Here is a 23,888-nt window from a genome sequence, read left to right on the forward strand (position 1 = left end):
ACCCAGCTGGAGCTCATAGGGCATGGATAACACCAAAACCAAAGGTTGGCCACCAAGCTGGCAGAAGCAAGCAAGGAAGGGAAGGGATGAGGATAAAGGGAAGGAAAGGAAAAAGGGGGGGGGGGGGGGGGGAGATTGAGGGTACTTACAGGGGCAGGTAGCGTGAAATAATAATGTGCACTCCAGTTACCCATTTCTACAGTGGGTAACTGTGGGTCTGCCTGCCTGCCTGTATCTGTCTGTCTGTCTGTCTCACCATGGCCTTGAAGAGTAGTAGTTGGGGGCTGAGGGGTCAGGGCATCTCCCAGCCTTTGGAGGAGATATGAAACTTCCCCAATCCAGGCTCATTGCTCACTGCCCTCGTCTGTCTCCCACCATTCATACCATCTCTAACTCAACCCTGCCTCCAACATTTTTTAATCTTTCTCTAGCTCTCTCTCTCTCTCTCTCTCTGTGTTTCTCACTTCGCCTTGGGAGTAGCTCCCGGAGGCACTGGCACCCAAGTCCCTTCTGCTTCTTCTTCTTCTTCATCGCCACACACACACACACACAGAGATAGGGGGTTTGAGCCATTACTCCCTGGCCTTGGTAACTGGAAAGTATGTTGGATCCTGGCTGTCATTGTCTGGAGGGAGGTCCGCATTTCAAAGAACTAGTTGGGCATGTATGTTTTATTTTTCGTTTTAATTTTTTAATTTTTTTCTAATGGATTCAAGGGGCTGTTTGAAAAGGTTGGATCCCAGAGCATGGGATCCCCTTTGTTTTGTTGAGCGGCCAGTGAAAGAGTTTGAACCACTTTGAAAAGCATGCTGAGGAAGAGTCATATTCAATCATTCATTCATACATTGACTTTTATATATATATATATATATATATGAATATTCTTTTTTTCTTATGGGGTTTGTGTAGCTGGCTCAGAGCTGGCATTCTAGCAGGGCCTTGAGTGGCTTTACCAGGGCTAAGATAGTACTGCGTCCTACCTCTCTCACTCACTCTCTCTCTCTCTCTCTCTCTCTCCCCAAGACAGGGACTCTGCTCAACAGTAAAGAAACTCATGAATTCAAAATTGTCCTGATGCAGCTGCTGCCATGGCTGTGTGCTCCACCTCACCCCCACAAGTCAGTTCCGTCTGCTGGACCAACTTTTACTTTTCCAATGAGCCAGCTGTGGGATCCTGGTTCCCAAGATTCAAATTTTTGGTTTAGGTTGAAAACCATGTGAGACTTGCCTAACATTAATCACATGGCACAGACTTATTAAACTTTTTTGGGGGGCTTGATGCATTTGTGACAAAAAAGAAAACTAAAAGAGGGCTTGGCATTCTCAAAATACAGAGACCTCAGTAAAAGAGTATCTACCATAAAGTTGTGTTCATTTTTGTGTGAACGAAGGTTGAGAACCATTGAATTTAAATAAAAAAAAAAACATGTATAGAGAATTGGTAATGCTATATCTGGAAGTGATATTGCTACACCCCACAAGACCATCTCATAGCCAACTAGCTAATAATGTGCCTCTTTCTTTTCTGTATTTTTTCCATACTTTGCTTTAAGAAATGGTGGTGGTTAAGAGGGAGACAATGAATATTTTATGAAATAACAAGTCACAAGCTGTTTGTTTTTTGTTTGTTTTTATTTAAAAACTATTTAATTCAAAATTTTACATTTTTTTATTAACATACCAAAAACACACACACACACACATATATATATATATATATATATATAATCTATGTTTGGGTCAATATTGGGATTAAATATTTGGCTGCCATAGAAGTGCACTTTTTAATCAACTTAAGTTATGTGGAAGTCATGTAAGGTGTAACAATGTCAATTGGGGATGTAGCATTAACAACTCTCTACACATACAAATATTTATATATGTATATTGCAGATAAACAAAATATTGTGTGGAATGGCATCTTTTTCATGATATGATTTGAGACATAATTTATTACTTGAAGTGTGTGCCATATATTATTGTTAAGCAAATTATTTCAATTGATGATAATATGATCTCATGCATATTATAATCAGTCTTAAAATGGTAATAAAAAAATGGTTGTTTGATTAGTGATGACGGCCTTTGCAATGTTCCATGTGACCAATGAATGACACTAATTGTAATTCATTCAGTAGAGTAAAACTATCTTCATTTCATTTTTAAAAAATTATCATTTTAACATGATGACTTTAAAGATGTAGCAATAGAAAATTGGCAATTGATTCTTGTTTTTAATCATGTTTGAAAATGTCAGTTATATTTTAATACTTTTCACCAATGTCCAAACATAACCATGACCTTAATATATTTTTGCAATGTCAAATGTTTTGGTGTATTTGATTCAAATAGTGCTCTATACTACAAATTATTTAACCTTACACACATAAAATTATATACATATATATATATATATATATATGTATCACAGTGATAATAATAAAAGTACATACATTTCATCACACATACTTATATGAGTGATCAAAATTAAAGTATGTGTTCTGATGGTCAGAAAATATAATAAGATCACAACAATAAGATACCCTTTGACCTGAAAAAAACAACAAAGGTAATAGATACACATTTTAAATTTCCATTTAATTAAGCAATATAAGCAATAAATTATTAGCATATGCTGATTGTAACTTTCAAAACCAGATGTGAATTGAGACTTCATTTCATTTCATTTTGGGTTTTTGCTATTGTTCTTGAATATAGATTCATTCCACAAAAAATCATACAAAGAAAATTTGACAACCTCAACAATGATATTCAAAATAAACAAAGTATATATATATATATATATATATATTTATTCTACTGTATTATGGTTTTACAACATGTTATCCAATAACTTTTGACCAGAATTTTCTAAGAGAGTAAAAGAAAAAATTGCTCATGTAGACTAATAGTATGTTAGCCACAAACCCATGTGGAACAACCCACATTATCACCAAATCAGTACTTTCAACCTGATTTTGTTCACAATGCATGCATGCTGTTAGGGCATAGGTACATGAAGCAGTGAATGAGCCTCTGTCTGAAGTATAAATAGATAGTTGGTGACAACCACTGCAAACCGTACAAACACAGTATTTTTGTTTGATTGTATTACTAACAAACCCAAAGCATAAGTTCATGTTTACCATGCTTATGATAACCAACATGGTGTAAGATCCTAGAGCTTCACACCAAATTTCAATTTTGGAAAAATGTGTGTTATTTTGTCCACTTGCAAATGCGAGGATTCTCACCTTTGACATGCTCTTGTGAGTAAAGGAGTGCAACATCACATCATTTGGAGTATTGAACCTTTAGCTGCAATGGTGCACAGAGGGCCTCAGGCAGGGTGTGACAGTTTCAGTGAAAGGGGAAGAAGAAGAGGTGGTGTTTTGTAGCCAAGTGCTTTGAACTAGCCCTCATACAAATCCAAAGGAGGCTGATGAGGGTCCTAGTCCCACAGCATTCTACATCATAGTCCTTCTCCCATAACATGGTCCTACTGTGAAGCTTGCCAATTTTATCCATCCAGCTCCTAGAAGGGATGAATGTGTTACCCTCATCATGGCCAACACCATTACCTCATCCATCCACTTCCAATTTGAGGCATTGGCTCATCAAAAAGAAAAAGAGAAAAAGAAAAAGAAAAAGAGTAGCCCCCCCCCCTCCATGCACCCAGTTTGATCTCATCTCATTACATTGTTATTATGAATTGTTTGACATGTCCCTTAGGACCAGATTCATATTGTAGATCTAGATATAAGTGTTTCATGTCATCACTTTTCTTCATTGCTGGAGCCTTCAGAATTAGGGTATTCATTTGTGTTGGGGAGTTGTATGGCACTGTGAGGCAGCATCATCATTTAGTTCAAAACTATGCATTTGTGATGGATGGCATCTAATGATTTGTAGAGCCCCTTGTGTTGTATCTCAAAGCATGTGATTCTCGCATGGTAATAACTCAGAAGGATTTTATTTTTGTGTTTCATTTTGTGTGTATTTTTTTCCCTCTACAAGAACAGTCTTCCTTGATCCTCCCTCAACATAATTTGAAGTTCACAACAGTCTTTTAAAGAAATCCAGCTAGATATATTGATTGGTACATGTACCATTGTTAGTAGCTTGTCCATTATCCTGCTCCATCCTGTCAAAATCAGTCTATACCATCCCAAAAACAGAGAAAAGAGAAAAGTGGAAAGAGGAAAGAAAAGAAAACCCTGCTGCAAAATAGAAGGCTTGACTTCATTGATTTTACAGCATTTGACAATCCAGTCACAAGCTTAGTAATTTTGTCACTGCACGTTGTCCCAAATGCTCTTCATTATTCTCGTTTTTTAAGAATGAAATTCAGGGTAAGATGTCCATGGGGGGGAGGGCTGGGGGGTTATTGTTTGATCAGCTGAGCCTAAGACAAAACAAGTATTAAATGGAATGGAGAGGAGTCAAAGTGGGGGAAGACAAGGGACAAGAGCTGCTGACAACTTGTATGGACTATTACAAGTAGTCCTGTGGTAGAGGTATTGCCATCAACATCCTTCAACTTCTGACTGAATTGACATGCAGGAGGACACTCAAAACATCTCTCCCTCTCTAATCTCTCCCTCTCTTGCTCTCTCTCTCTCTCTCTCTCTCTTACACACAGCCATGTTCCTCAGGACAGACTCTGAGTTTTCCGAAAAGAGTTAAGAAGTAGAAGAAGAAGAAGAAAAACAAGAAGATGCCAAAACATTCTAACAATTAAGAAGAAATGACCACATTCCACCACTTTGGACTTGTGCAGAAGGTGGTAGCAGAACTTCCCACTGCTCTGCTCCTTAGTTTCAAGTTACTTCCTAATACTTATTGCTGGTTTCGAAGGTATTCCCACAATTGATTGCAAAAACAATAACAAAAGAATCCAGCGCAGTTATTTCAAACTTGATAAACCTTCAATGAAGTGTCGTCATCATTCGAGCTCTGAGTTCACATTGCAGATTCAGCGGAGCCAGCAACGTAGCAATCATCAGCACTTTCGAATTCATCCAGTTGTCCAGCTAGCTCCAGGTCAGATTGGAAAACTCGACCCAATCAAACCCGTTGCTGTCTCTCAAATCACCCATATGAACATAGTAACTTCCTACCATGTCAAACCTGTGACCCAACACACTCTCCCCGATGCGCCAAGCTCAGCTGTACAGACCATGTCCTCCTCACACATGCACCGCACCATAATCGATTCGAAACCAAAGGATTCGCTGCTGTTAAATCCAGTTAGTTTCATCCCCATCGCCACCTTCACCAATGGATATCCGCGGCAGAAACGGCAACGCTAATCATGGAGAAATGTCCTGCGCAAAATATGTTTATCAATAAGTCCATTCAGGTTATCGCCTATGGAAGAAAGGTGCAGAATTGCACAGCATCCCGCCCTGCTTGCTAGCAGTGTGTGCAGTACTACACCTTTATTTCCTCAAAAACCACAAGATTTGGTATCGATTAGTCCAATGAAGCAATCACCATCACCATCATCAATTGCCTCCGCACACTTGGATAACGCCCACTCAAATCATCTCATTTAGATTCCTTTCTCGTAAATTTAGCTAGCTAATCAATCCTGACAGCAGGAACTCGGGACTTGATTACTCAAAACGACCACCTTAATTACGTTAATCACCGGTTTGTTTCTCAAACACATCTTGTTTCCCACGAAAGCAAGGTGCAGACCCCTGGTCTACTTTATATTCTGTACACCTAAATCCTCTCGAAATCACAACATACAGTACTAATGAACTCACTGAATCAACTACCTTCACAGTCGTCCTCACAGCAGTAACGCCAACTGCTACCACTCCATACGTCCTCCCAAATCAGATTAATCACAGCGTTCAATTACCTTAACCGAGCTTACTGGCCCGGGAAGTACTTCGCCGAACACCCGGGGAAGTCAGCGGGGAAGATGGCTTGGGCAAGTCCGAGCTTATCCACCAGCATGATTGCCCGCAGCTCGCAATTCGCATACCCTAATTGCAGCTCACTCTTCACAGTCTCGGACAGATCATCTCCGAACAAGCGCGTGAACTCCCAAATGAATCCACTGTGCGCAACAACGGCAATCCGAGTCTCTGACAGATTCATCAACCAGTTGGTGAACACCTGAGCTCGATACCGGACCTCCTCCTCCGTTTCTCGCTGGGTGGGCTTGTAATGGACGTCTACGTCGTGGACGATCTCTGAAAAATCCACAGCGGGGTACTGATCCTGCAGCTTGCAGATGGTGCGTCGTCGGTCGCATGGGTGCTGGCCCATGCGCTCCCTGCACCACTCGACTGCGACGAACCTGGGGCAGCCTAGGCTGGAGATTCCCAGCCCATGAGAGGCGACGCTGTTTTGCATTAAGGCGTTGGAGTTCGACTCGCCTGGGCCGAGGGAGTTTCCACTGCCAAAGATGCCAACGGCAGTCTGGATGCAACGGGAAAGGGGAGAGGTGACGACGAGCTGCGGCTGGATGGAGCCAGTGTTGCAGATGTGCTCGCGAACTTGTTGCGCTTGCCTCCAACCGAGCTCGGTCAGGGGTGCGTCGAAATAGGCTTCGGATTCGTAGACGGAGTCGTTGGGAGACTCAAGGCGGGCTTTGTTGTGGGTAGCCTGTCCGTGACGCACGAGGTATACTACCTTGCACCGGGCTGCAGGGTAAGCACCCTGACCTTGCGCCATCTTAATTTTGAGTACTCAGTCACGCATCTGTCACACATTCACCTACTCGCGCATCGAAATCCATGAAGAGCCGTAAAGCAGAATTCACGATTTACTCGGAGGATGTTTTTGAACAGGCCAATATGATTCAGGTCGTTTAGAGGCGAGCGCTCTTTGCCTTCAAGGTTCGTTTCAGAGATCGAATTTGAACACGCCGGCTAGACTTTGCACCGTCATTGATGGTTAGGATCTAATGCTAGCAAGCCAACGCCAAGGAATTTTGTATTAAATGTTAAACAACACATAATGCCACATATGTGTGCCTCGAACGGAATCCCTTGAGTTGCTTCTGGAGCAAGTTCATCACTGGTACCGAAGTGTAGCAGAGTGACGCCGAGGAGGGTTTGGTCGTGCAAGTGGTGGTGAGTTTATTTTGACGTTCCTTTGCAGTAACACCCTTTGGAGTCGAAGAGGTGGTTCTGTTAATAATGGTCATAGTTGATACTTAGCATTTGTGCCCTTTCAGCATCATGCGTAAGGAGTCAGTCATTCAAGCTTTACTTCTCAGACTCAAAGAAGTTGAAAACCGGATGTTGCTCCTTCAAGCAAGCAAAGAGAATCAGCCATGAGAAATCGTGTCGGGAGAGTTGGATTGTTTGGGTCCCTAATTCTGATTTAGTGTATCGAGCATGTGATATTTTCACATCAGCCGGTAATGCTACAACCTCGTGCTTCCGGGATTCAAGTGAAAAATGGAAAGTCATGAGTGCAGAAAGGAAACATACAAATCCCTTCGCACACCCTACATCTTAAAATTTTGGGCTTGAATTTCGTTGAGCCTTAATTCCTCAAAAAGAAAGTGTCTATCTGTTTCCTTAGACTTAACGATAATCCTGCCTGTAAATAGACTGTATAAAAACTTTGCCTTCTCATGACTACTCGTCCTTAATTGTAGAATCTTCCTCACAGACCACTACTGTTGCATACCGCAAGTACAGAGGAAAAGATTCAATTACAGTGTGCTACGAGAATATTAAAAACATATATTGCATACTGAATAGCTAAGTCCTATTAGACAAGGTACTTAAGAAAGGCGAAAAGTAATTAGTTCCTTGCAAGTTTTGTACTGTACCACACATTCACGAGTCTTGTGCATTCTTGTTCATAGCCGACTGTTGCACACATTTCACAAAGGTCTGAAGTTTAGAATACTTGTGAACCAGAGAGAAAGTGATACTGACCTCGTCATCCTAATCTAGTTACGCATCCTTGTCTACAGTCCAACCCAACCCAATACTGACTCCACCATTTCCTTAGTCTATTTTACGTCAAAAGACTGCAGGATTGGATTTCATATATCTAACAGAAACGAACATCATCAACCTGCTCACAGCATTGTTGCCAAAACTTGAGCTGTGATGCACTTCTCAAACTATTGGGGCTCCAACCCTATGTATGTTAACTGATGTGTACAAAGGTGTGAAAATAAGGGGATGGCAATAGATTTGTTAGGATGCCTTTGAGCAAGAGGTTTTTGCACAGAATGAGAACTGTTTAAGCTGCTGCTGATAAAAATATAAAGCTCTTGAGAAAAAATGTCCTGAAAAACCAAAGCGTGGGCAACATTAGCGTAAAATGTCGTGTGTGCTGACGACTTGCATACAATGGCATCAAAACTCCCTTGCCAGTGGCATTGCAGATATATCTTGTGAGTTGAATTGCACCATGGACAAACAGGGTAGAACAGGCTGAAAAATAAACATTCAAGAGAAAAGAAAACAAGTGCAAGGTTTTTGTGCCTTAGCACATACCCTTGAGCACCACTGCAATGGATGCATTTCAAAACATTAAATTACATATAATGATAACAACCGACGTCACAAATATCAGTTTTTTGAGATGAACTATACATGCCAAACTCCTGATCTAGTCTCCACATCTTTAAACATTTGGGCTTAAAACCACTTTGCACGATCACATGTATGAAAGGACCTGCCATAGTAACCGTTTCCATACACAGTCTACTTTTAGATGCTTAATGCAACTACGAAGAAAGTTGATCAAGGCTTCCAGTTGTCCAAGTGCTTCCTATAACTGTGACTTTTATTTCCAGCATCATGTCCCAATTTCTTGATGCACAACATGGAATGCTTTGGATTTCAAACCACCTCGTATATTCTTTAGAAAAATTGATTTTTAGCTTTTGCAAATTCTAACTTCCAGTTGCAGACTCATTTCAAGCTATTGAGTAAGATTACTTTTACTTGTATAGTGAGAGTATAAATTTGATGACTTATTATGGGTACAACAATACAAACCAAAATTAGTTCAACTTGAGGAGACTTGTGGCTGACAGAAACCTCGAACCATGTGAGGTTGGACCCCACTATATTGCTTTCATTTCTATCTTTGTACATATAACCAAACATAATTATAATAAAATAAAATAAAATAAATAATGGAAATAGATGATTAATGGAAAACTAGACTTAAAAATCATACACATTTTCACTATGAAAAATCGTAAATGAGAGTATGAATCAAAATTTAAAAATATGCATATTTAATTTAATTGATAGCTTTTGGATTTAATATTGGCATATAATCTTGTTTAATTGAGCCAAAAAATTACAAAGAAAACATATTTTTTAGAAAAAGAGATTAATGATATTGTTAACAAAACACTTCGGAGTTGTTAAATTGATACCCTTTAATGACCTTTTGGCACCCCTCCTCCCTTAAAATCAATGGTTACTCTCTTTATTTTTATAATATGCCTCTATAATTAGTTCCTAATATCTCTCTCTTCTTACTAAGATGTTTGGCAGATGTTGCCAATGTAATTTACTTCCCTACACTTAGTTTATTGCTTTGTTCTTTTTAACACATAAGCGAATATCATCTCTTCCTTTCAAATTGCAACTCCCACCAAATGTGCAACTCTAAGTACAAACAATCAATCTTTTTTAAAAATAAATTGCAAGGAGTATTTTTCCAATAAATGTTCTTCTATGAAGCCCGAGGATCTTTTTAGTTTAAAAGTAACTACTTTAATTGATCCATTAGGCAAAAACTAGACCACATTTTAGGATGGATGTGTTAAGGACAAGAATTCAAAGTATATAAATAAACAAGTAAGACATATATTAAAGAGAGATGACAAAAAAAGAAATAGAAAAGTAAGTATATTCAAGAAAAAATTGGAATGGCTAATAATAAAGATTAGAAACTAGAAAATTTTAAAACTAGATTGAAAATAAAATAAAAAAAAGAATTAACAAGAGTGAAAAATACCTCATTCTTGCTTTTTTATATATTATTTAATTAAGAACTATGTGGCAACGTTCTATATAAATTTTGACACATGTCTAACTTATAAGACAAGTTTTGTATATGTGAGCCACATATCCAATTTGTACCATAAGGGGCTAACTTGTTGGCAAAGTTTTTAATCTATCAATTCACTACACACTAATATAAAGTCAAATTCTTATCTATGAAGCTTTTAAGAAGCTATTGCATAAGATATAAGCTATTGAATAAGAAGCTATTGCATATCAAATTTACTTACTTCTACTCATATCTATCTAACTCCTTTAATCTAGATAAATATGTATGTCTATGATAGATTATGAATTGAACAATTTTACAATGCTGCATTGATAAAATCCTGAATTTATTATCTTAATTATATCTAAGACTTTTTTGTAAACTAAAAACATCATTAAACTTATGTGTATATGAATATATATATGATTTTTTGAATTAAATAAAATATTTAATTTGATAATTAATAATTTAATCATTATTTATATTTTATTTATGTTCAAATTAAATTAAATTCTTTTAAAAATCTTATCAAAGAAGTTAAAAATTTATAAATAAATAAAATTGTATAAAATTTAGTTATAAAATTAATTAAAAATTAAAAATTCTACTAAGCATTACATATAGTTTATTTAATAATATTAATCATCACACTATGAATTCTTACAATATATCCAATTTTTACATATTTTTAAATATAAAATAATAAAAATATAATGCATTATTTTTAAAAATAAATAAATAATATATATAGTTTTGTTTAGATTTATTATGTATTTATGTGTGTCTTTTAATTAAATAAATATTTTTTTAATTATAATTTTTAATATTTTTTGATTAAAACTTAGATTAAAAGTTAGAATAAAAAATTGAAACTCAAAAAATAAAATAAAACATATCATAATTAAAAAATAATAAATATTCTTAAATAATTAATATATGATTTATTATTTCTTATTTCTTATTATACGTAGAGATTTTAATTTAGCTACATAAAAATTGTTATAAGAAAAAATATTATTTATATCTTTTATTTTATATAAAAAATTAGTAAATGAAAGAACATGGTAGAAGAATAAAAGCTAGATGATCACATCATTGAATTAATAAAAAAGAAGATTCAATTGACATTAATATATTTTTTTAGAATTTACTAATTTCTAGTGCATATAAAAGAAAAAGAAGAAGGATTTTGACAAATATTTATTGTAATTTTTAATGCAATTTTAGTCTAGTTTTTTTTATTGATCAATATATTTTTTTGATTTCATTAAAATAAAAAATCTCCTTTACAATATTTTTATTATTTTTGAGTAGATTATTATAAATTTCAATAATTTCTTAAATTTCTAAAACTTACTTTTAAGCTATTTTAGTATCTCATCTCAAAAATTATACATGCAAACATATTATATCATTAAAAAAAATATGCTAAGCAAATCTTCTCATAATTAATTTTTTTTAAATACTAAAATTATATATATATATATATATATTTATTTTATATATATACAAGAATTTAAAATTTTTAAACCTTTATATCTTCTAAAAACAACTTTTGTAAGATATTATTAAGAATGTGAATATCAATGAAATTCAAGAAATAATACGCTTAAGTATTATTAAAGGAGAAAGAAAGTAAGAGGAAAAGACATTGATGTAAGTTAATATATAATTAAATTGGCTATTACAAAATACAAAGAAGTTGGAGAGTTATAAATTAAAATTAGAATACAAAAAAAAAGAATTGAAACAACAAAGAATGGCTTCACTCTTATCTTTATGTGTACTAGCTACCAAGAAGACCTTGTAAAAGCTCTATAAGAACCATGAGACTTGTAGTCCAAGCATTAAATTGTAGGTTGCTTCTAATGGAAATTTCTAAGAATGAGAAACTTGAGGCACAAGTTTCAATTGCCATGTGTCATATCTATTTGAATCTAAAAATCAAATCAATACCAATTTTTTCAAATTTTTTTATAAAAGATATTATCTACCTAACATATTTGACTAACTTCTACTAATTTCTATTTACTTAAGTAATATAGGTATTTGTTGCATATATCAAGATAAAATATCAAGTTTAATCATTGGTCAAATGTATTTTGGCAACACAATTTTTATTTATTTAATTTCATTTATTTTTGATATTGTCAAAAGAAAAAAAAATAGAATTATTAGTGGTTTATTATTTATAATATTTTCTTAAAATTCATAGATGTGAATAATTTTAAGTAGTAATAATATTTTTGATTTTATGTTTTAGTTTTTTAGTTTTTAATTCATCTTTAGTAATCCATTTTTTAAAACTTTAGTTTTTTGTATTAGAAAATATGAATATATATTATTTTGTAAATATGTATGATTTTGGACGTATAAAAAATAAAAAATAAAAATCAAAATAAATATTTTTTTTGATGGTATGAAATAAAAGATAGAATTTTGTTAAATTTAGTATGATATGACTTATAAAATTTATATTTTATAGCCTCAAAATGTAATATTTATCGCCATAGATTCTATTATAGATAATTGTGAGTAAAAATATTTTTTTACATGTTTATATTAAAAAATATATATATTTTTAAAACTAAATTGAAAGCAATACAAATAATTAATATATAAAAGTTTTTGTACATCTATTATTAATATCTTATATAATATCAAAAATGCTAAAATAATAGGTTATGCCAATTAAAAATTTTATTTTGTTATTAAGATACAATTTTGCAAATCATTCTCTAAATTTTTTATTAAAATTACTACTTTCAAAATTTTTCTTATAAATCCAATTACAAACAAAATGCAACATCAAGCCAAAGCCAAACCAATAAAGAACATCAAACAAGAAAAAATTTGTTGGGAGGAAGTTTTTAGAAAATAGTTGACAATGATATAGTGCCATATTTATGAAAAATTACAACTTTGTAAAGAGGAAGGAAGAAAATATAACACAATTTGTGAAAAATGTTGATAGAGTTGTACAAGATTGTTACTATACTTGTCTTTAGTTTAGAATTACTAAACAAGTGTATCGAAGGGAAATGAATTCAAGGAACTAACAATTGAGGGTTCCAGATTGAGACTCTTGCATTTCATTCTTTGTGATCTTAACGTGAGAAGTAATATGGATGTGTTAATACCTGAATAATTTTGCTAGGATGCGAAGTGTTGTACGAGACCATTCGGAGAGAGGCCTGTTACATTGAACTGCAGACAATTTGTTTTACATTTTTCGTCATTCATGGAATTTGAAGTGTGCTTATCTTCAATTTGAAAGCTTTTTCATTCAATCTTTCTAATCACAATTTGCAATTCTGCTGATAGTGATGGAATCGATTGCAAATAAGGCCAATTTATTGTTCAAAATGAACAGGTGTACGTTTCTTAAAATTGCTAGATTTTGCATATAGATAGTATTTCCCGACCGAATTTGGATATGCGGTGGTCCCGTAGTCTAGCGGTCAGGACATTGGACTCTGAATCCAGTAACGCGAGTTCAAATCTCGCCGGGACCTTTTCGTACCTGAAATGAAAGACTGCTTTTATGATACATTGACTGCTGTCATCGAGATGCGATAGAAGCCATCAGTTCTTTGTTTCGGAATAGAGTGAGACATTTCTCCTCCCATTTCACGAAGGATACAAATCAAGGGCAGTTGCTCAACTTAATGTTCAGGGACCACAAGCCAACGGTTACTTCCTCAAATAACATTCCTGTTGAAAAATGAATCGGTTCTACTGAAACTGTTGCCAGCTGCGCACTCATGCCATTGCACCATCAATGGCGTAAATTCCAACAATTAATTTGTTACTGTGCACTAATCACTGCGAATAAAAAGCTCATTTGCAACAGAACATCCAAGTTACGGGATAATCGTAGCGCGTAGTTACTTTTTGGTCCTAAAACCCCAACGATAAAATAGCACTGACAATCTATAAAACTTTTAGGGTTTTACTTTTTTGTCACGAAAAAATCACTTCAGAGCTCCCGGATTCGCCCAGCATTTGTGGGTTCCCACAGCTCACGGCCTTAAGCACCGACAATCGGCTCCTCGCCAGGTAGAAAGACAGCAAGGATCGAATATTCGAAAACGGAAAGAAGCAATCATGTACGAGCCGGACCCTGGACCGGACCCATTCCCCAACTCGGTCTGTGCATGCGAATCCGGTATTGTCTTTGATGTAGCGAGTGCTGTTGTGAAGAACTCAGTTGGGTTGGCCTCGGAGCGGAGGATGTGCATTCTGTGAGCAAGTTGAGGACCTCGCCATCTTAATATGCTCCTCTGCCATTTTGGGTGCGAGAGGGAGCATCATGGGTGCGACGGCACGGTCATCGCCTCTGGCGCTTCGCTTCATGGTCAAGGGGATCGGCATTGTGCTCTTCTTCGCTCTTGTGTCGGTTTATTCTTGGTGGATTCAAGGGCTGAATGAGTGGGATGGGAACCGGCACAGGGAGTTGCTGGAAGTTGTGGGAGAGGAGGCTGAAGTGGCCCGGAACGGCACAGGCAGGTGGGGTGGTGTGCTTTGTTCTGCTGTACTGGATTTTCTTCTTTTTTAGGTTTTCTTGGATGGTTTCAGGATCGCAGTAGGGCTTCGGGGTTGTATGCGGGAGACTGGTCCTGATGAAACGTTTTCCCGCAGTGTGATCAAGTAGCCATGTAGAATGCAAGCACTGCGAGGGGTCTGGAGCTGAGAGGATTTGTTTCTTGTAGAATGTTTGTTGTCTTGGATGGAGCTGTGAGTCTCACGGTGATTCCGGATCCTGTCGTTGTAGTACCCATGGATTCTATTGTTTTTGCATGCTAGGATTCGGCTTGGGCTATATTGAAGAGCATCTGGCGTTGTGGAATGTGGTCTCAAATGGAGTCTGAATTATTGCTTTCGGTGATTCTTGTTTATGTTGTAAAAGCTGTGATATGGATGTGGTGTTCACAAACAGGAATCTTGGAATTTGGGGGTTCGACCACCATATGTGAGCCCCTTCCGTGAATGATTTTGCTGACCTGGAAAGGTGTGTGCAGGCAATGTGTTAATGTCGAAAAGGAATCCCCTCTTTTACAATGTGAAATGGCACGTATGTATTGCGCGGAGGAGAGTGGGCAAAGCATGGTGAACTATCTCGTCCTCCATTACTGTCAGATGGGAGGAGTGAAATGGATTTCAGTTCCCGTGTTGGTCACAGTACTCGTTCTTGCCTTCTATATCTTAGCGGAAACAGCTGAGAATTATTTTTCTCCTGTGGTTCGACGTTTGGTGGAGATGCTTGGGATGACACCAAGTATGGGCGGAGTGACATTACTAGCCCTTGGTAATGGAGCGCCCGACATATTTGCCTCCCTGGCCGCAATTGGAGGTGGCAACTCAAGGATTGGATTCGGTGCCATTCTGAGCGCAGGAACTTTTGTGTCCGCCTTTGTGGTGGGATCAGTGGCGTTAGCAGCCGCACCTTTCTCTGTCCGGCCAATGCCATTCGTCCGAGACTTGACGTTCTACTTTGGTGCAGTTTGTCTTCTCTTTATCATCTATCTGAAAGGGGAGATTGTGTTTTGGCAAGCCGTGGGGATGGTTTCCTTCTACGTAGTCTTTGTGGTTGTTGTACTTTGCACCGACAAGCAAGAGGTAGAGTCTGTTTCAAAGATAGATGAGGTACTTGAAGGTGCGACTGATATGGACCCCGAGAGGGTTCTGAAGAAAAATGCGAGCCTGAAGGAGTCGAATGATTCTTCGAAAGTGCCCGGCATGGACGATACTCCTGACGAAGTTGACGTGGTGGTAGATATCTCATCCTTCAAAATTGGGGAGCCTGTGAAAATGCAAGCTGAACCAGAAGAGAAGTGCTGGGACCAACTCTTTGGCCCTGCAGGGAGGTTCGCCGAAATACTCAAAACAGAAGAGGTATAGTTATTATGTCTATTTTTGGCATGACTTCTTACAATTTGCATCGATCTTCTAGTGATTTGAATGATTTAAATGCTTATTGAAATTTATATATTCATTTCGGATTGGATTGTACAAAAATCGAGCTTTTTCTTTGCTTTCCTGGAGCACCATGAAAGACGGAAGTGCCACTGAAAACAGTTTTGTAATGCTTAGACATCCATGCCTTTAACTATGAGGAGAATGTTTGATTTGTGACCCTTCATGAACAGCATATCTCAAGTATACGTCAACCTTCATGCGTATGATCAATTCACCGCCTGTGGGCGTTAATGACAGTCCTTAAAGTTTTTTTTTCCTTTTCCTGTTTTGTTTTGTTCCTGTCAGGTGATAATGCTGTTACACACGCCTACAACAGCTTTGCTAAAATCTACAATTCCTGAAATTGAGCCAGCGAAATGGAGTAGGAACTATGGAACGGCCAACGTTGTGTTGTGCCCTCTGCTCATACTCTACATGTTCACCTCGTTTATCTCCCTTAATCGCCATATTGTTTTTCTATCTCCATCCCTGCGATTACCCATTTGGCTCCTCATTTTGCTGCAAGGATCTTTCATGGGGGCCGCATATTATTTAGCTGTCAAACGTCCTCCTACTTCTGGTCAATTCGTTGTAGTGACTGTCGCCTTCATTATGAGTGTCTTCTGGATATCTGTCATAGCTGGAGAGCTCCTTGGATGTCTAGTGACACTGGGTATTATTCTTGGGGTGTCACCAGCACTACTAGGCTTGACGGTGCTTGCCTGGGGTAACTCCATTGGTGACCTCGTGGCTGATGTTGCGGTTGCTAGAGTCGGCCAACCGGCAATGGCGGTGGCGGGTTGCTTTGCAGGTCCCATGTTCAACATGCTGGTAGGACTAGGGTCAGCCTTATGCTTACGAACTGCTAAAGAATTTCCAGTAGGATATCAACTAGATCACCACCCAGGAATTTTAGTTGCTTTTGGATTTCTTACCTTGAACTTGCTGGGGACCCTAATTGTTGTGTCGTCCTCAAAATTCCAGCTGACACGCTTTTGGGGAAAGTGCTTGATCAGCTGGTACATCTTATTCATGGTGGTTAGTGTGGTAGTGGCACAGTTGGTCTCAGTAGGGAGCTTAAACTGATTGAGTGGATCAGTGTCTTAGCAGCCCACTGTCTCAGAACCCTAGAGTCTTTCAAAATTGAGAAGAACGAGATTTTAGAGTTGCAGCTAGCATTGCCCCTGATTCTTTCACATCCTTAAATTGAGAGGATGACATTATTTGAGAACTGTACTTAGGTCAAAGGCTTGTATAAAACCAGCTGGTGCCTCCTCCATGGACATTCTTACTTCGTAGCATGGAGCACTGATAACTGCGAGACTCAACCCAGGCTTTTGCGATGCCCTCACCCCTATTACTTAACCCTTGCTTCCCAACTTCAAGACTCTACGGAAAGGTGAGCTGCTCACTCCGTGTTATGGGGCGTTGATCGTCTTTTCTCAGAAAGTCTCATTTTTTTATGCGTTTCTATAATTCAGGGCAGGCTAGAGGTAGGGCTCGATTTAGTCTGTCAGTGAGCAAGTGCTTCTTCTAGATCCAGCCAGCTTTAGAAAGATTAGGCTAATTTCCGTTACTATTTTGTGCAGGTTTTGAATTGCTCGGAATGGTCGTGCCTTAATGGGAGCCAAATACCACATCATCATCTCGCGTTTTTTTTTCTTTTTCTTTTTCTGTTCCACCTGTAAGCTGCTCAGCTTGATTCCAAGAGGTTCCCTGTTTGATTTCAAATTTTCTGTGAGCACAGGCTGTTGCCATGACGCTTGTCAACTTTAGCTTGTTTAGCTGTTATTACTGTGCACAGTTAGCCCTTACGAACATGGATACTAGGACATGCTAATGGAAGACAAATTAATTGACTCTAGAATTTTTACCTTTCCCTTTTAGTGTTCTCATCTATGTCGTCCTTGGGTTAACTGTGTTATTTTGTGGGTGCAGCGCGAGGCTCATGAACTCGGTGGTTATACTTCAACAGCTCAGCTGGGTATCGAAGCACTGTAATTAGGTTGTCCGAACTTAACATGTCTACATTTTATTTAACGAGATGGAGCATTGGACATTGAAATCGTTCTGAGACCACCGAATCTGTTTCTCAATGCCTGTGATCAAGACACTTGGCGATCGTAGTTTTAATGTTGAACAGTAGAGTGCATAGCACAATATGAATATGAAGGGGAAATATTAGCAGATACATGATAATAGTTAAAGGTAAATTACGCATTTCATAGTACATGATGCATTGTCGATAAGCTGATTCGAACCGCCAGGAAAATGTGGCGAATACAGTGCAGTCATTTTCATGATGCTTCTGGACTTTTGTAAAAGGATTACGAAACTGATAGGCATCCTCGTCAGGTCTTCCTATACAGAAGTACGGCTGTTTTGCAAAATGTGTCAAGAACCATTTTCATTCCAACAGTATCACAGTTCAAAATTCGATAAAAAAATAAAATAAAAAATAGACTTCATGGTAGACTTGTTAGATGTCTTTTCAAACACTGATGTGCTAAATGAATGAATAATCTATATGAATTATTTTATAATTGATGCTAGTGTGGACGAACCAACAGCAGAATCAAATTTTCTAATATCTGAGCAACAATGATTTATTCATTTGTAGAATACAGTGATGCATGACGGGATCCTTTGTGGAACTACTTGACGCATTTTATGTAATCATGAACATGTCTTCAAATGGTTATGAAGTACCTTTAGTAAAAAATCAGCGGGTTGTTCAACAGAGTATATGATATCACAACAACTTTCACGGAAGCATGTAAGTAGAGAGATACAAGAGGGTGAAAAAGTTAAAATCTTCAACAACGGAGAGTGACGCGCACCGAAGACATGAAGGAAACTCCCTCATCAATACCATCAAAACTTTTTGATTCAGCACGTGTTAAAGTTGCCGGCGGGCTTCACTGATTCCCACACCAGGACGTGGCGGAGACAGGGATGAGAATCAATAGGCATTCCATTAGATGTCTAGAACTTGTGCCATGTTTGTTTTATTCTTCCAGTACAACGGGAGATTGTGGACATACCAGCTCACATCCGGGACATGCCTTGCGGACAAAAAATCAGAAACTCCTTTTCTACCTAAAAAAACGTGCTCGCCGCTGTGTGCCTTGTGGCTAAGAGACATTTCGATCACAATCGAAGAACATGAAAGTGCACGACCCCCCCTCGTCGGTGCAGCCCTCCCCTTCCTTCCTTCCTTCCGTCGCCGAAGGGGCCCAATTGCAAGTAACTAAACCGGAAATACCGCTGAGTCGGCCGATTTGGCGAGTTTTCTTGGGTCTCTCGCGACACTGTGGGGCCCTCAAATCTCTTCTTCGGCACTCTTCGCTGGCCTCTCTCCTCTTCCCTCACCTACCCTCGAGGGAAGGGAGGGGACCCCTGAATAACAAAAAGGAGATTATGAGACACTCGACTACACAATGGACTAATTGTGTTTTTTTGAGTTATGTAGTTCTCCAGAAACATACCATCCATCATAGGGTCAACCCCCTCTGGATTCCGGGCAGAACATGCAAGAGACCAGCCCTAACAACAGACTAAATTTCTCATCACAGGTTTCTTTTTGCCTTGTCTATGGATAGCTATCTGAAAACTTGAAAACACCATCAGAGATGAATACTGTCACATTCATCTGATACACTATGTTGCTCTGTTTACAACTAGCTGTTGACTCCTTGATGGGTTATGAGGGGATCAACTCCAATTTGTTCCAAGTATGGTAGTTCCTTAGTGTTTGATACTGAGCAGGCTCTTTTCATCATTTGAGCAGCTTGTAGATCCAGCCCCAGTAACTGTGCTCACTATCGGGTCAAGAAAAAGCTGGAGGCTATTGTGGGATGTCTTTATAAGCTGTAGTCCTAAAACATAATTTTATGGATCCCGAACCAGTATAGGAATTCCTTAAGCTCATTTACTCCAGATGCAGGTTTCAAAAAGTAAAAGCAAAGAGACAAAAATTAATATCACGATACTTTCCACTCAAGTTTCTTTCTCATACAGTCACTTGTGATCAATCGGTAAGATGAGAAATAAACATAGACGAAATGACAGCAGAGAATGAGCTGGCTGCCATCGAAGCTGTCCGGAATGCAATTCACAGACAAGGTGCGGGGAATCCTCCTCATCACAAACGTTCTAGTCCACACTCTCAAGACAATCGGAGAGATGTCTAGAGGAAGAATTTTCTAGCTGTGTCTAGATGCATTACAAGAAGGAAAATTGTTCCCATTAGAAGCAGCATGTTAGAAATTACCAGCTGCTTTTGAACAGCTAGTAACTTTAACGCTTAATGTGACACACGCCCTACAAACCCAACAAATAACTCAAGTTTAGGATAGTGTGGTAGCATTAGTAAAAGTCATGGAGGCAAGTGGCAAATTAAGGTGGCATCAATGACACCCTATGTTTAAGTTTTTTTTTTTTTTTTTTTTTTTTTTTTTGTATATATTGATTTTCAACAGCCCTTTACTTGAGATTCGACAGACTAACCCTAAAACTTGGCTGGAAATTACCTATAGGTTTTAAACAATTCAAAACAGCTTTGTTACCGAGTGGAGGAGGTGTCGGTAAGGATTCAAAGTAATGCCGACTGCCTTTTTGCTCATGTCATACACATCTCCAGTTAGCCCGACTGTGTTGAAGATGCACAGTTTGTTTTCCTCCAATGGTAAACACGTGTAATCTGGATATAATAACAAACCTCGAGTTTTTGGTCTGAACCGTGTAAGTGCCCTGGTCCTTGTGTGTGTTCCTCCGATCCTAAAGTCAAGTCTTTCAATGCACTGGGTGACAACTGAGCCAGTCGCTTGCTCGGAGAAAAGGTAGATCACGCCGTCGTCGCTCTTTACAAGCTGGGCAATGCGGAAGTTAGTTGTCACGGCAGAATTCATAAAACGCGACCTGGAAATTGGGCAACACGAGTCTGGTCGCCACTCATTTTTTCCCAAGTCAAAAGCCAGAATTCCTTTCCTTCTGACTTCCATGAATCCTGTGCACAACAATAAGTTTTGCTTCTCGCAGCAGACTCCAGTCTGGTGTTCGATTATGATAAAATCCTCACCCGGTACATCCCCAACAACTTTCCATTGTTCTTTGACTGAGCAGAACACCTCTGTTTTTCTGGAAAGGTACGCTGTTCCACCTACAGCACTCCCAACTGCAATCACTCGAAAATCTGCTCTGCCGGGCGTGGTTACCTGTAGTGATAAGACAATAGGGTGGCGCGGATGGTTCAAAGGAGGCAGTAGTTTTGCTCCTCCTGTCATAGGGTTGAAGATATACACCATCTCGTCCATGTTCAAACAGATGAGACTATGATGACCCGCAACCACTGATTTCATCAAAACGTCATAATTTGGAGTTTGAGTACTAAGTTTAATCGGAATTGACGTGCGCCAATACTCATTCTTCATATCGAACCCAATCAAGCGACAAATTTTCCTCCTATATCAATAAATGCGGGACTGAGAGTGAAATCTTTTCTGGAGGTAAGTCGTCCAAAGTTTTCTTTTTGGAGATAAGTCGCCCATTGTTAGAGCCACTTACAGATTCCAAACTCATCAAGTTCAGTGTTCTCCTACTAATCTACAATCAAGTCCCAACCAAATTGTTAGACACTAGGGTAAGGAGAGGCGACTAACAGACTCATTGAACCACACAAGAAAGCTGGCTGATGGTGATACTGATAACGGCTGCCTCGAAGGAGACAAAATTTCAAGTGAAATTTCAAGTCTGCTGGGAAAGAACTTGGGAAAGATTTATGTGCAAGGTTAGCAATGTTGCACCTTTCTGATCCGTTCGGTCTCTTCTGAGTTTACGAAACCCGCCGCTGATTTTTTTCAGCTTATAAAAAATATAACAAATAGGTGACATGAATGTGCAACATGCAAATGTTTTATTGGCCGAGCACTATTCAGAGCCTACTAAATAGCATAATGAACAAAAAGAACTCCAATGCTTCAAGGTTTCAGTTATGGAGATGTCGGAATTTCTAGTAATGCACTTAGATTTTTCATTACGAATACTCAGGTTAAATGAATGAAATAACTTCAGTGCTTTGATCAAGGGTGATAATAAGAGATGAAGAGTCTCTGGTGCAGGTGAGCAGCAAAGTTCAAAACCATGCAAGCGAATGTGATACTTTGATTGGGCACTTCAAGCACTGTAGTTAAGAAGCATAATTTTCAAAAAAAACAATGAAAACGATTAAAAGACTATAAATAAATAAATACACATTTAAAACAGAGAGTAAGTATTTTACTAAGTTTTAACTCAATAAATGTAAATAATAATTATTAATCAAATAAACAATACTATAGATAATTCTTTAATCTTTTGATGAAAAAATAAAATAAATTGGATTCTTTGAGAAGGTATAATGATAATTAAAAAAATATAAAATTGAAAGATTAAGATCTATCTTTAAAATAACTTAATTATGTGATTGAAATTTTTAGCCTCATCAAGGCTTAGAAATGGTATAAAGGGGGTTTTATAAGGTCCTCAAGACCTTTGTCTTATTATCCTACCAACCTCCAAAGTACTCCATAGTATAATAATCCATTTCTTCCTTCCATCCTTTGTCAAAGAGATCTAATTGCAATGACAAAAACCCTATTGCAAATACTATAGTATTGCTTGGAAGGCTTCACCAAAGGAATCCAATTCCAATGACCAAAACCCTATTGCAAATAATATAGTATTGCTTGGAAGGTTTCACCAAAGAGATCCAATTGAAATGACTGAAATCCTATTGCAAATACTACAGTATTGCTTAGAAAGCTTCACCAAAGGGATTCAATTGCAATGATCAAAACCCTATTGCAAATACTACAATATTGCTTAGAAGGCTTCACCAAAGGGATCCAACTGCAATGACCAAAATCCTATTGCAAATACTAAAGTATTGCTTGGAACGTTTCACCAAAAGGATCCAATTGCAATGACCAAAATCCTATTGTAAATACTAAAGTATTGCTTAGAAGGCTTCACCAAAGAGATCCAATTAGAGTGACCAAAACTCTATTGCAAATACTACAATATTGCTTAAAAGGTTTCACCAAAGGGATCCAATTGCAATGACCAAAATCCTATTGTAAATACTTAAGTATTGCTTGGAAGGTTTCACCAAAGGGATTCAAATGCAATGACCAAAATCCTATTGCAAATACTAAAGTATTGCTTAGAAGGCTTCACCAAAGAGATCCAATTGTAATGACCAAAACCCTATTGCAAATACTATAGTATTGATTGGATGGTTTTACCGAAGGGATCCAATTGCAATGACCAAAATCCTATTGCAAATACTAAAGTATTGCTTGGAAGGCTTCACCAAAGGGATCCAATTGCAATGACCAAACCCTATTGCAAATACTACAATATTGCTTGGAAGGCTTCACCAAAAGGATCCAATTGCAATGACTGAAATCCTATTGCAAATACTAAAGTATCGCTTGGAAGGCTTTACCGAAGGATCTAATTGCAACGACCAAAACCCTATTGCAAATACTACAATATTGCTTGGAAGACTTCACCAAAGGGATCCAATTGCAATGACCAAAACCCTATTGCAAGTATTGCTCAGTTGGTTGGCTTTTTGAGTTTTAGTGGATGGGCAGAACTTATTCCTGTACTTCCAGTTCCGCATCTCACAAGTGAGCTGGCTGCCATTGAAGCTGTCGGGAATTTTCATATATCTATATATATTCTTTACATCTATATATTTAGTCCAAGCACCTTTTGCGGCGCAGGGGAGGCTGTAGTTCGTCAGTGCGACTGCGCTTGAATTTTTTTGTTTTTTGTTTTTTTTTTTTTTTTTGTGTTTGTTGTGATTCCCCGTTCTATCGCGTCTCTATGTGCATGTTGGCAACCCATTATACTGCCACATGTGGTGCTGCCTGAAACGGCGC

The 23,888-nt window shown here is 37.9% G+C and overlaps 3 protein-coding genes, 1 long non-coding RNA gene and 1 other non-coding gene across 6 annotated transcripts; 3 read left to right on the plus strand and 2 right to left on the minus strand.

Annotated features, from left to right (window-relative positions):
* Positions 1-4,221: 4,221 nt before the first annotated feature.
* LOC112286830 (phosphoglycerate mutase-like protein) lies at positions 4,222-7,203 on the minus strand. Its single transcript, XM_024529141.3, has 2 exons — positions 5,873-7,203; positions 4,222-5,327 (listed from the first exon to the last, which is right to left on the minus strand). Exon 1 carries the CDS (start codon positions 6,691-6,693, stop codon positions 5,884-5,886), a length of 810 nt encoding a protein of 269 aa, XP_024384909.1. The 5' UTR covers positions 6,694-7,203; the 3' UTR covers positions 4,222-5,327; positions 5,873-5,883.
* Positions 6,955-8,778, plus strand: LOC141045754 (uncharacterized). The gene is made up of 2 exons (XR_012218136.1): positions 6,955-7,094; positions 7,199-8,778. It is a non-coding gene; the product is annotated as an uncharacterized LOC141045754 (long non-coding RNA).
* A 4,667-nt stretch (positions 8,779-13,445) lies between these two features.
* Positions 13,446-13,517, plus strand: TRNAQ-CUG (transfer RNA glutamine (anticodon CUG)). The gene has a single exon. It is a non-coding gene; the product is annotated as a tRNA-Gln (tRNA).
* A 449-nt stretch (positions 13,518-13,966) lies between these two features.
* On the plus strand, positions 13,967-18,433 carry LOC112287112 (cation/calcium exchanger 5). 2 transcript variants are annotated; one of them, XM_024529813.3, is made up of 6 exons: positions 13,967-14,511; positions 15,024-15,897; positions 16,267-16,791; positions 17,202-17,359; positions 17,550-17,644; positions 17,899-18,433. In XM_024529813.3, exons 1-5 carry the CDS (start codon positions 14,315-14,317, stop codon positions 17,554-17,556), a joined length of 1,761 nt encoding a protein of 586 aa, XP_024385581.1. In that variant the 5' UTR covers positions 13,967-14,314; the 3' UTR covers positions 17,557-17,644; positions 17,899-18,433. The 2 variants fall into 2 exon arrangements, with proteins under 2 accessions (XP_024385581.1, XP_090108985.1); XM_090252859.1 differs by having other exon boundaries at positions 16,267-17,359.
* LOC141045776 (uncharacterized) lies at positions 18,131-23,832 on the minus strand. Its single transcript, XM_090252860.1, has 5 exons — positions 23,601-23,832; positions 21,765-22,729; positions 20,529-21,564; positions 20,234-20,283; positions 18,131-19,359 (listed from the first exon to the last, which is right to left on the minus strand). Exons 3-4 carry the CDS (start codon positions 21,390-21,392, stop codon positions 20,260-20,262), a joined length of 888 nt encoding a protein of 295 aa, XP_090108986.1. The 5' UTR covers positions 21,393-21,564; positions 21,765-22,729; positions 23,601-23,832; the 3' UTR covers positions 18,131-19,359; positions 20,234-20,259.
* Positions 23,833-23,888: the final 56 nt, after the last annotated feature.

The sequence above is a fragment of the Physcomitrium patens genome, chromosome 9 (genome assembly GCF_059467195.1).
Source record: "Physcomitrium patens ecotype Gransden chromosome 9, ASM5946719v1, whole genome shotgun sequence".
NCBI lineage: Eukaryota > Viridiplantae > Streptophyta > Bryopsida > Funariales > Funariaceae > Physcomitrium > Physcomitrium patens.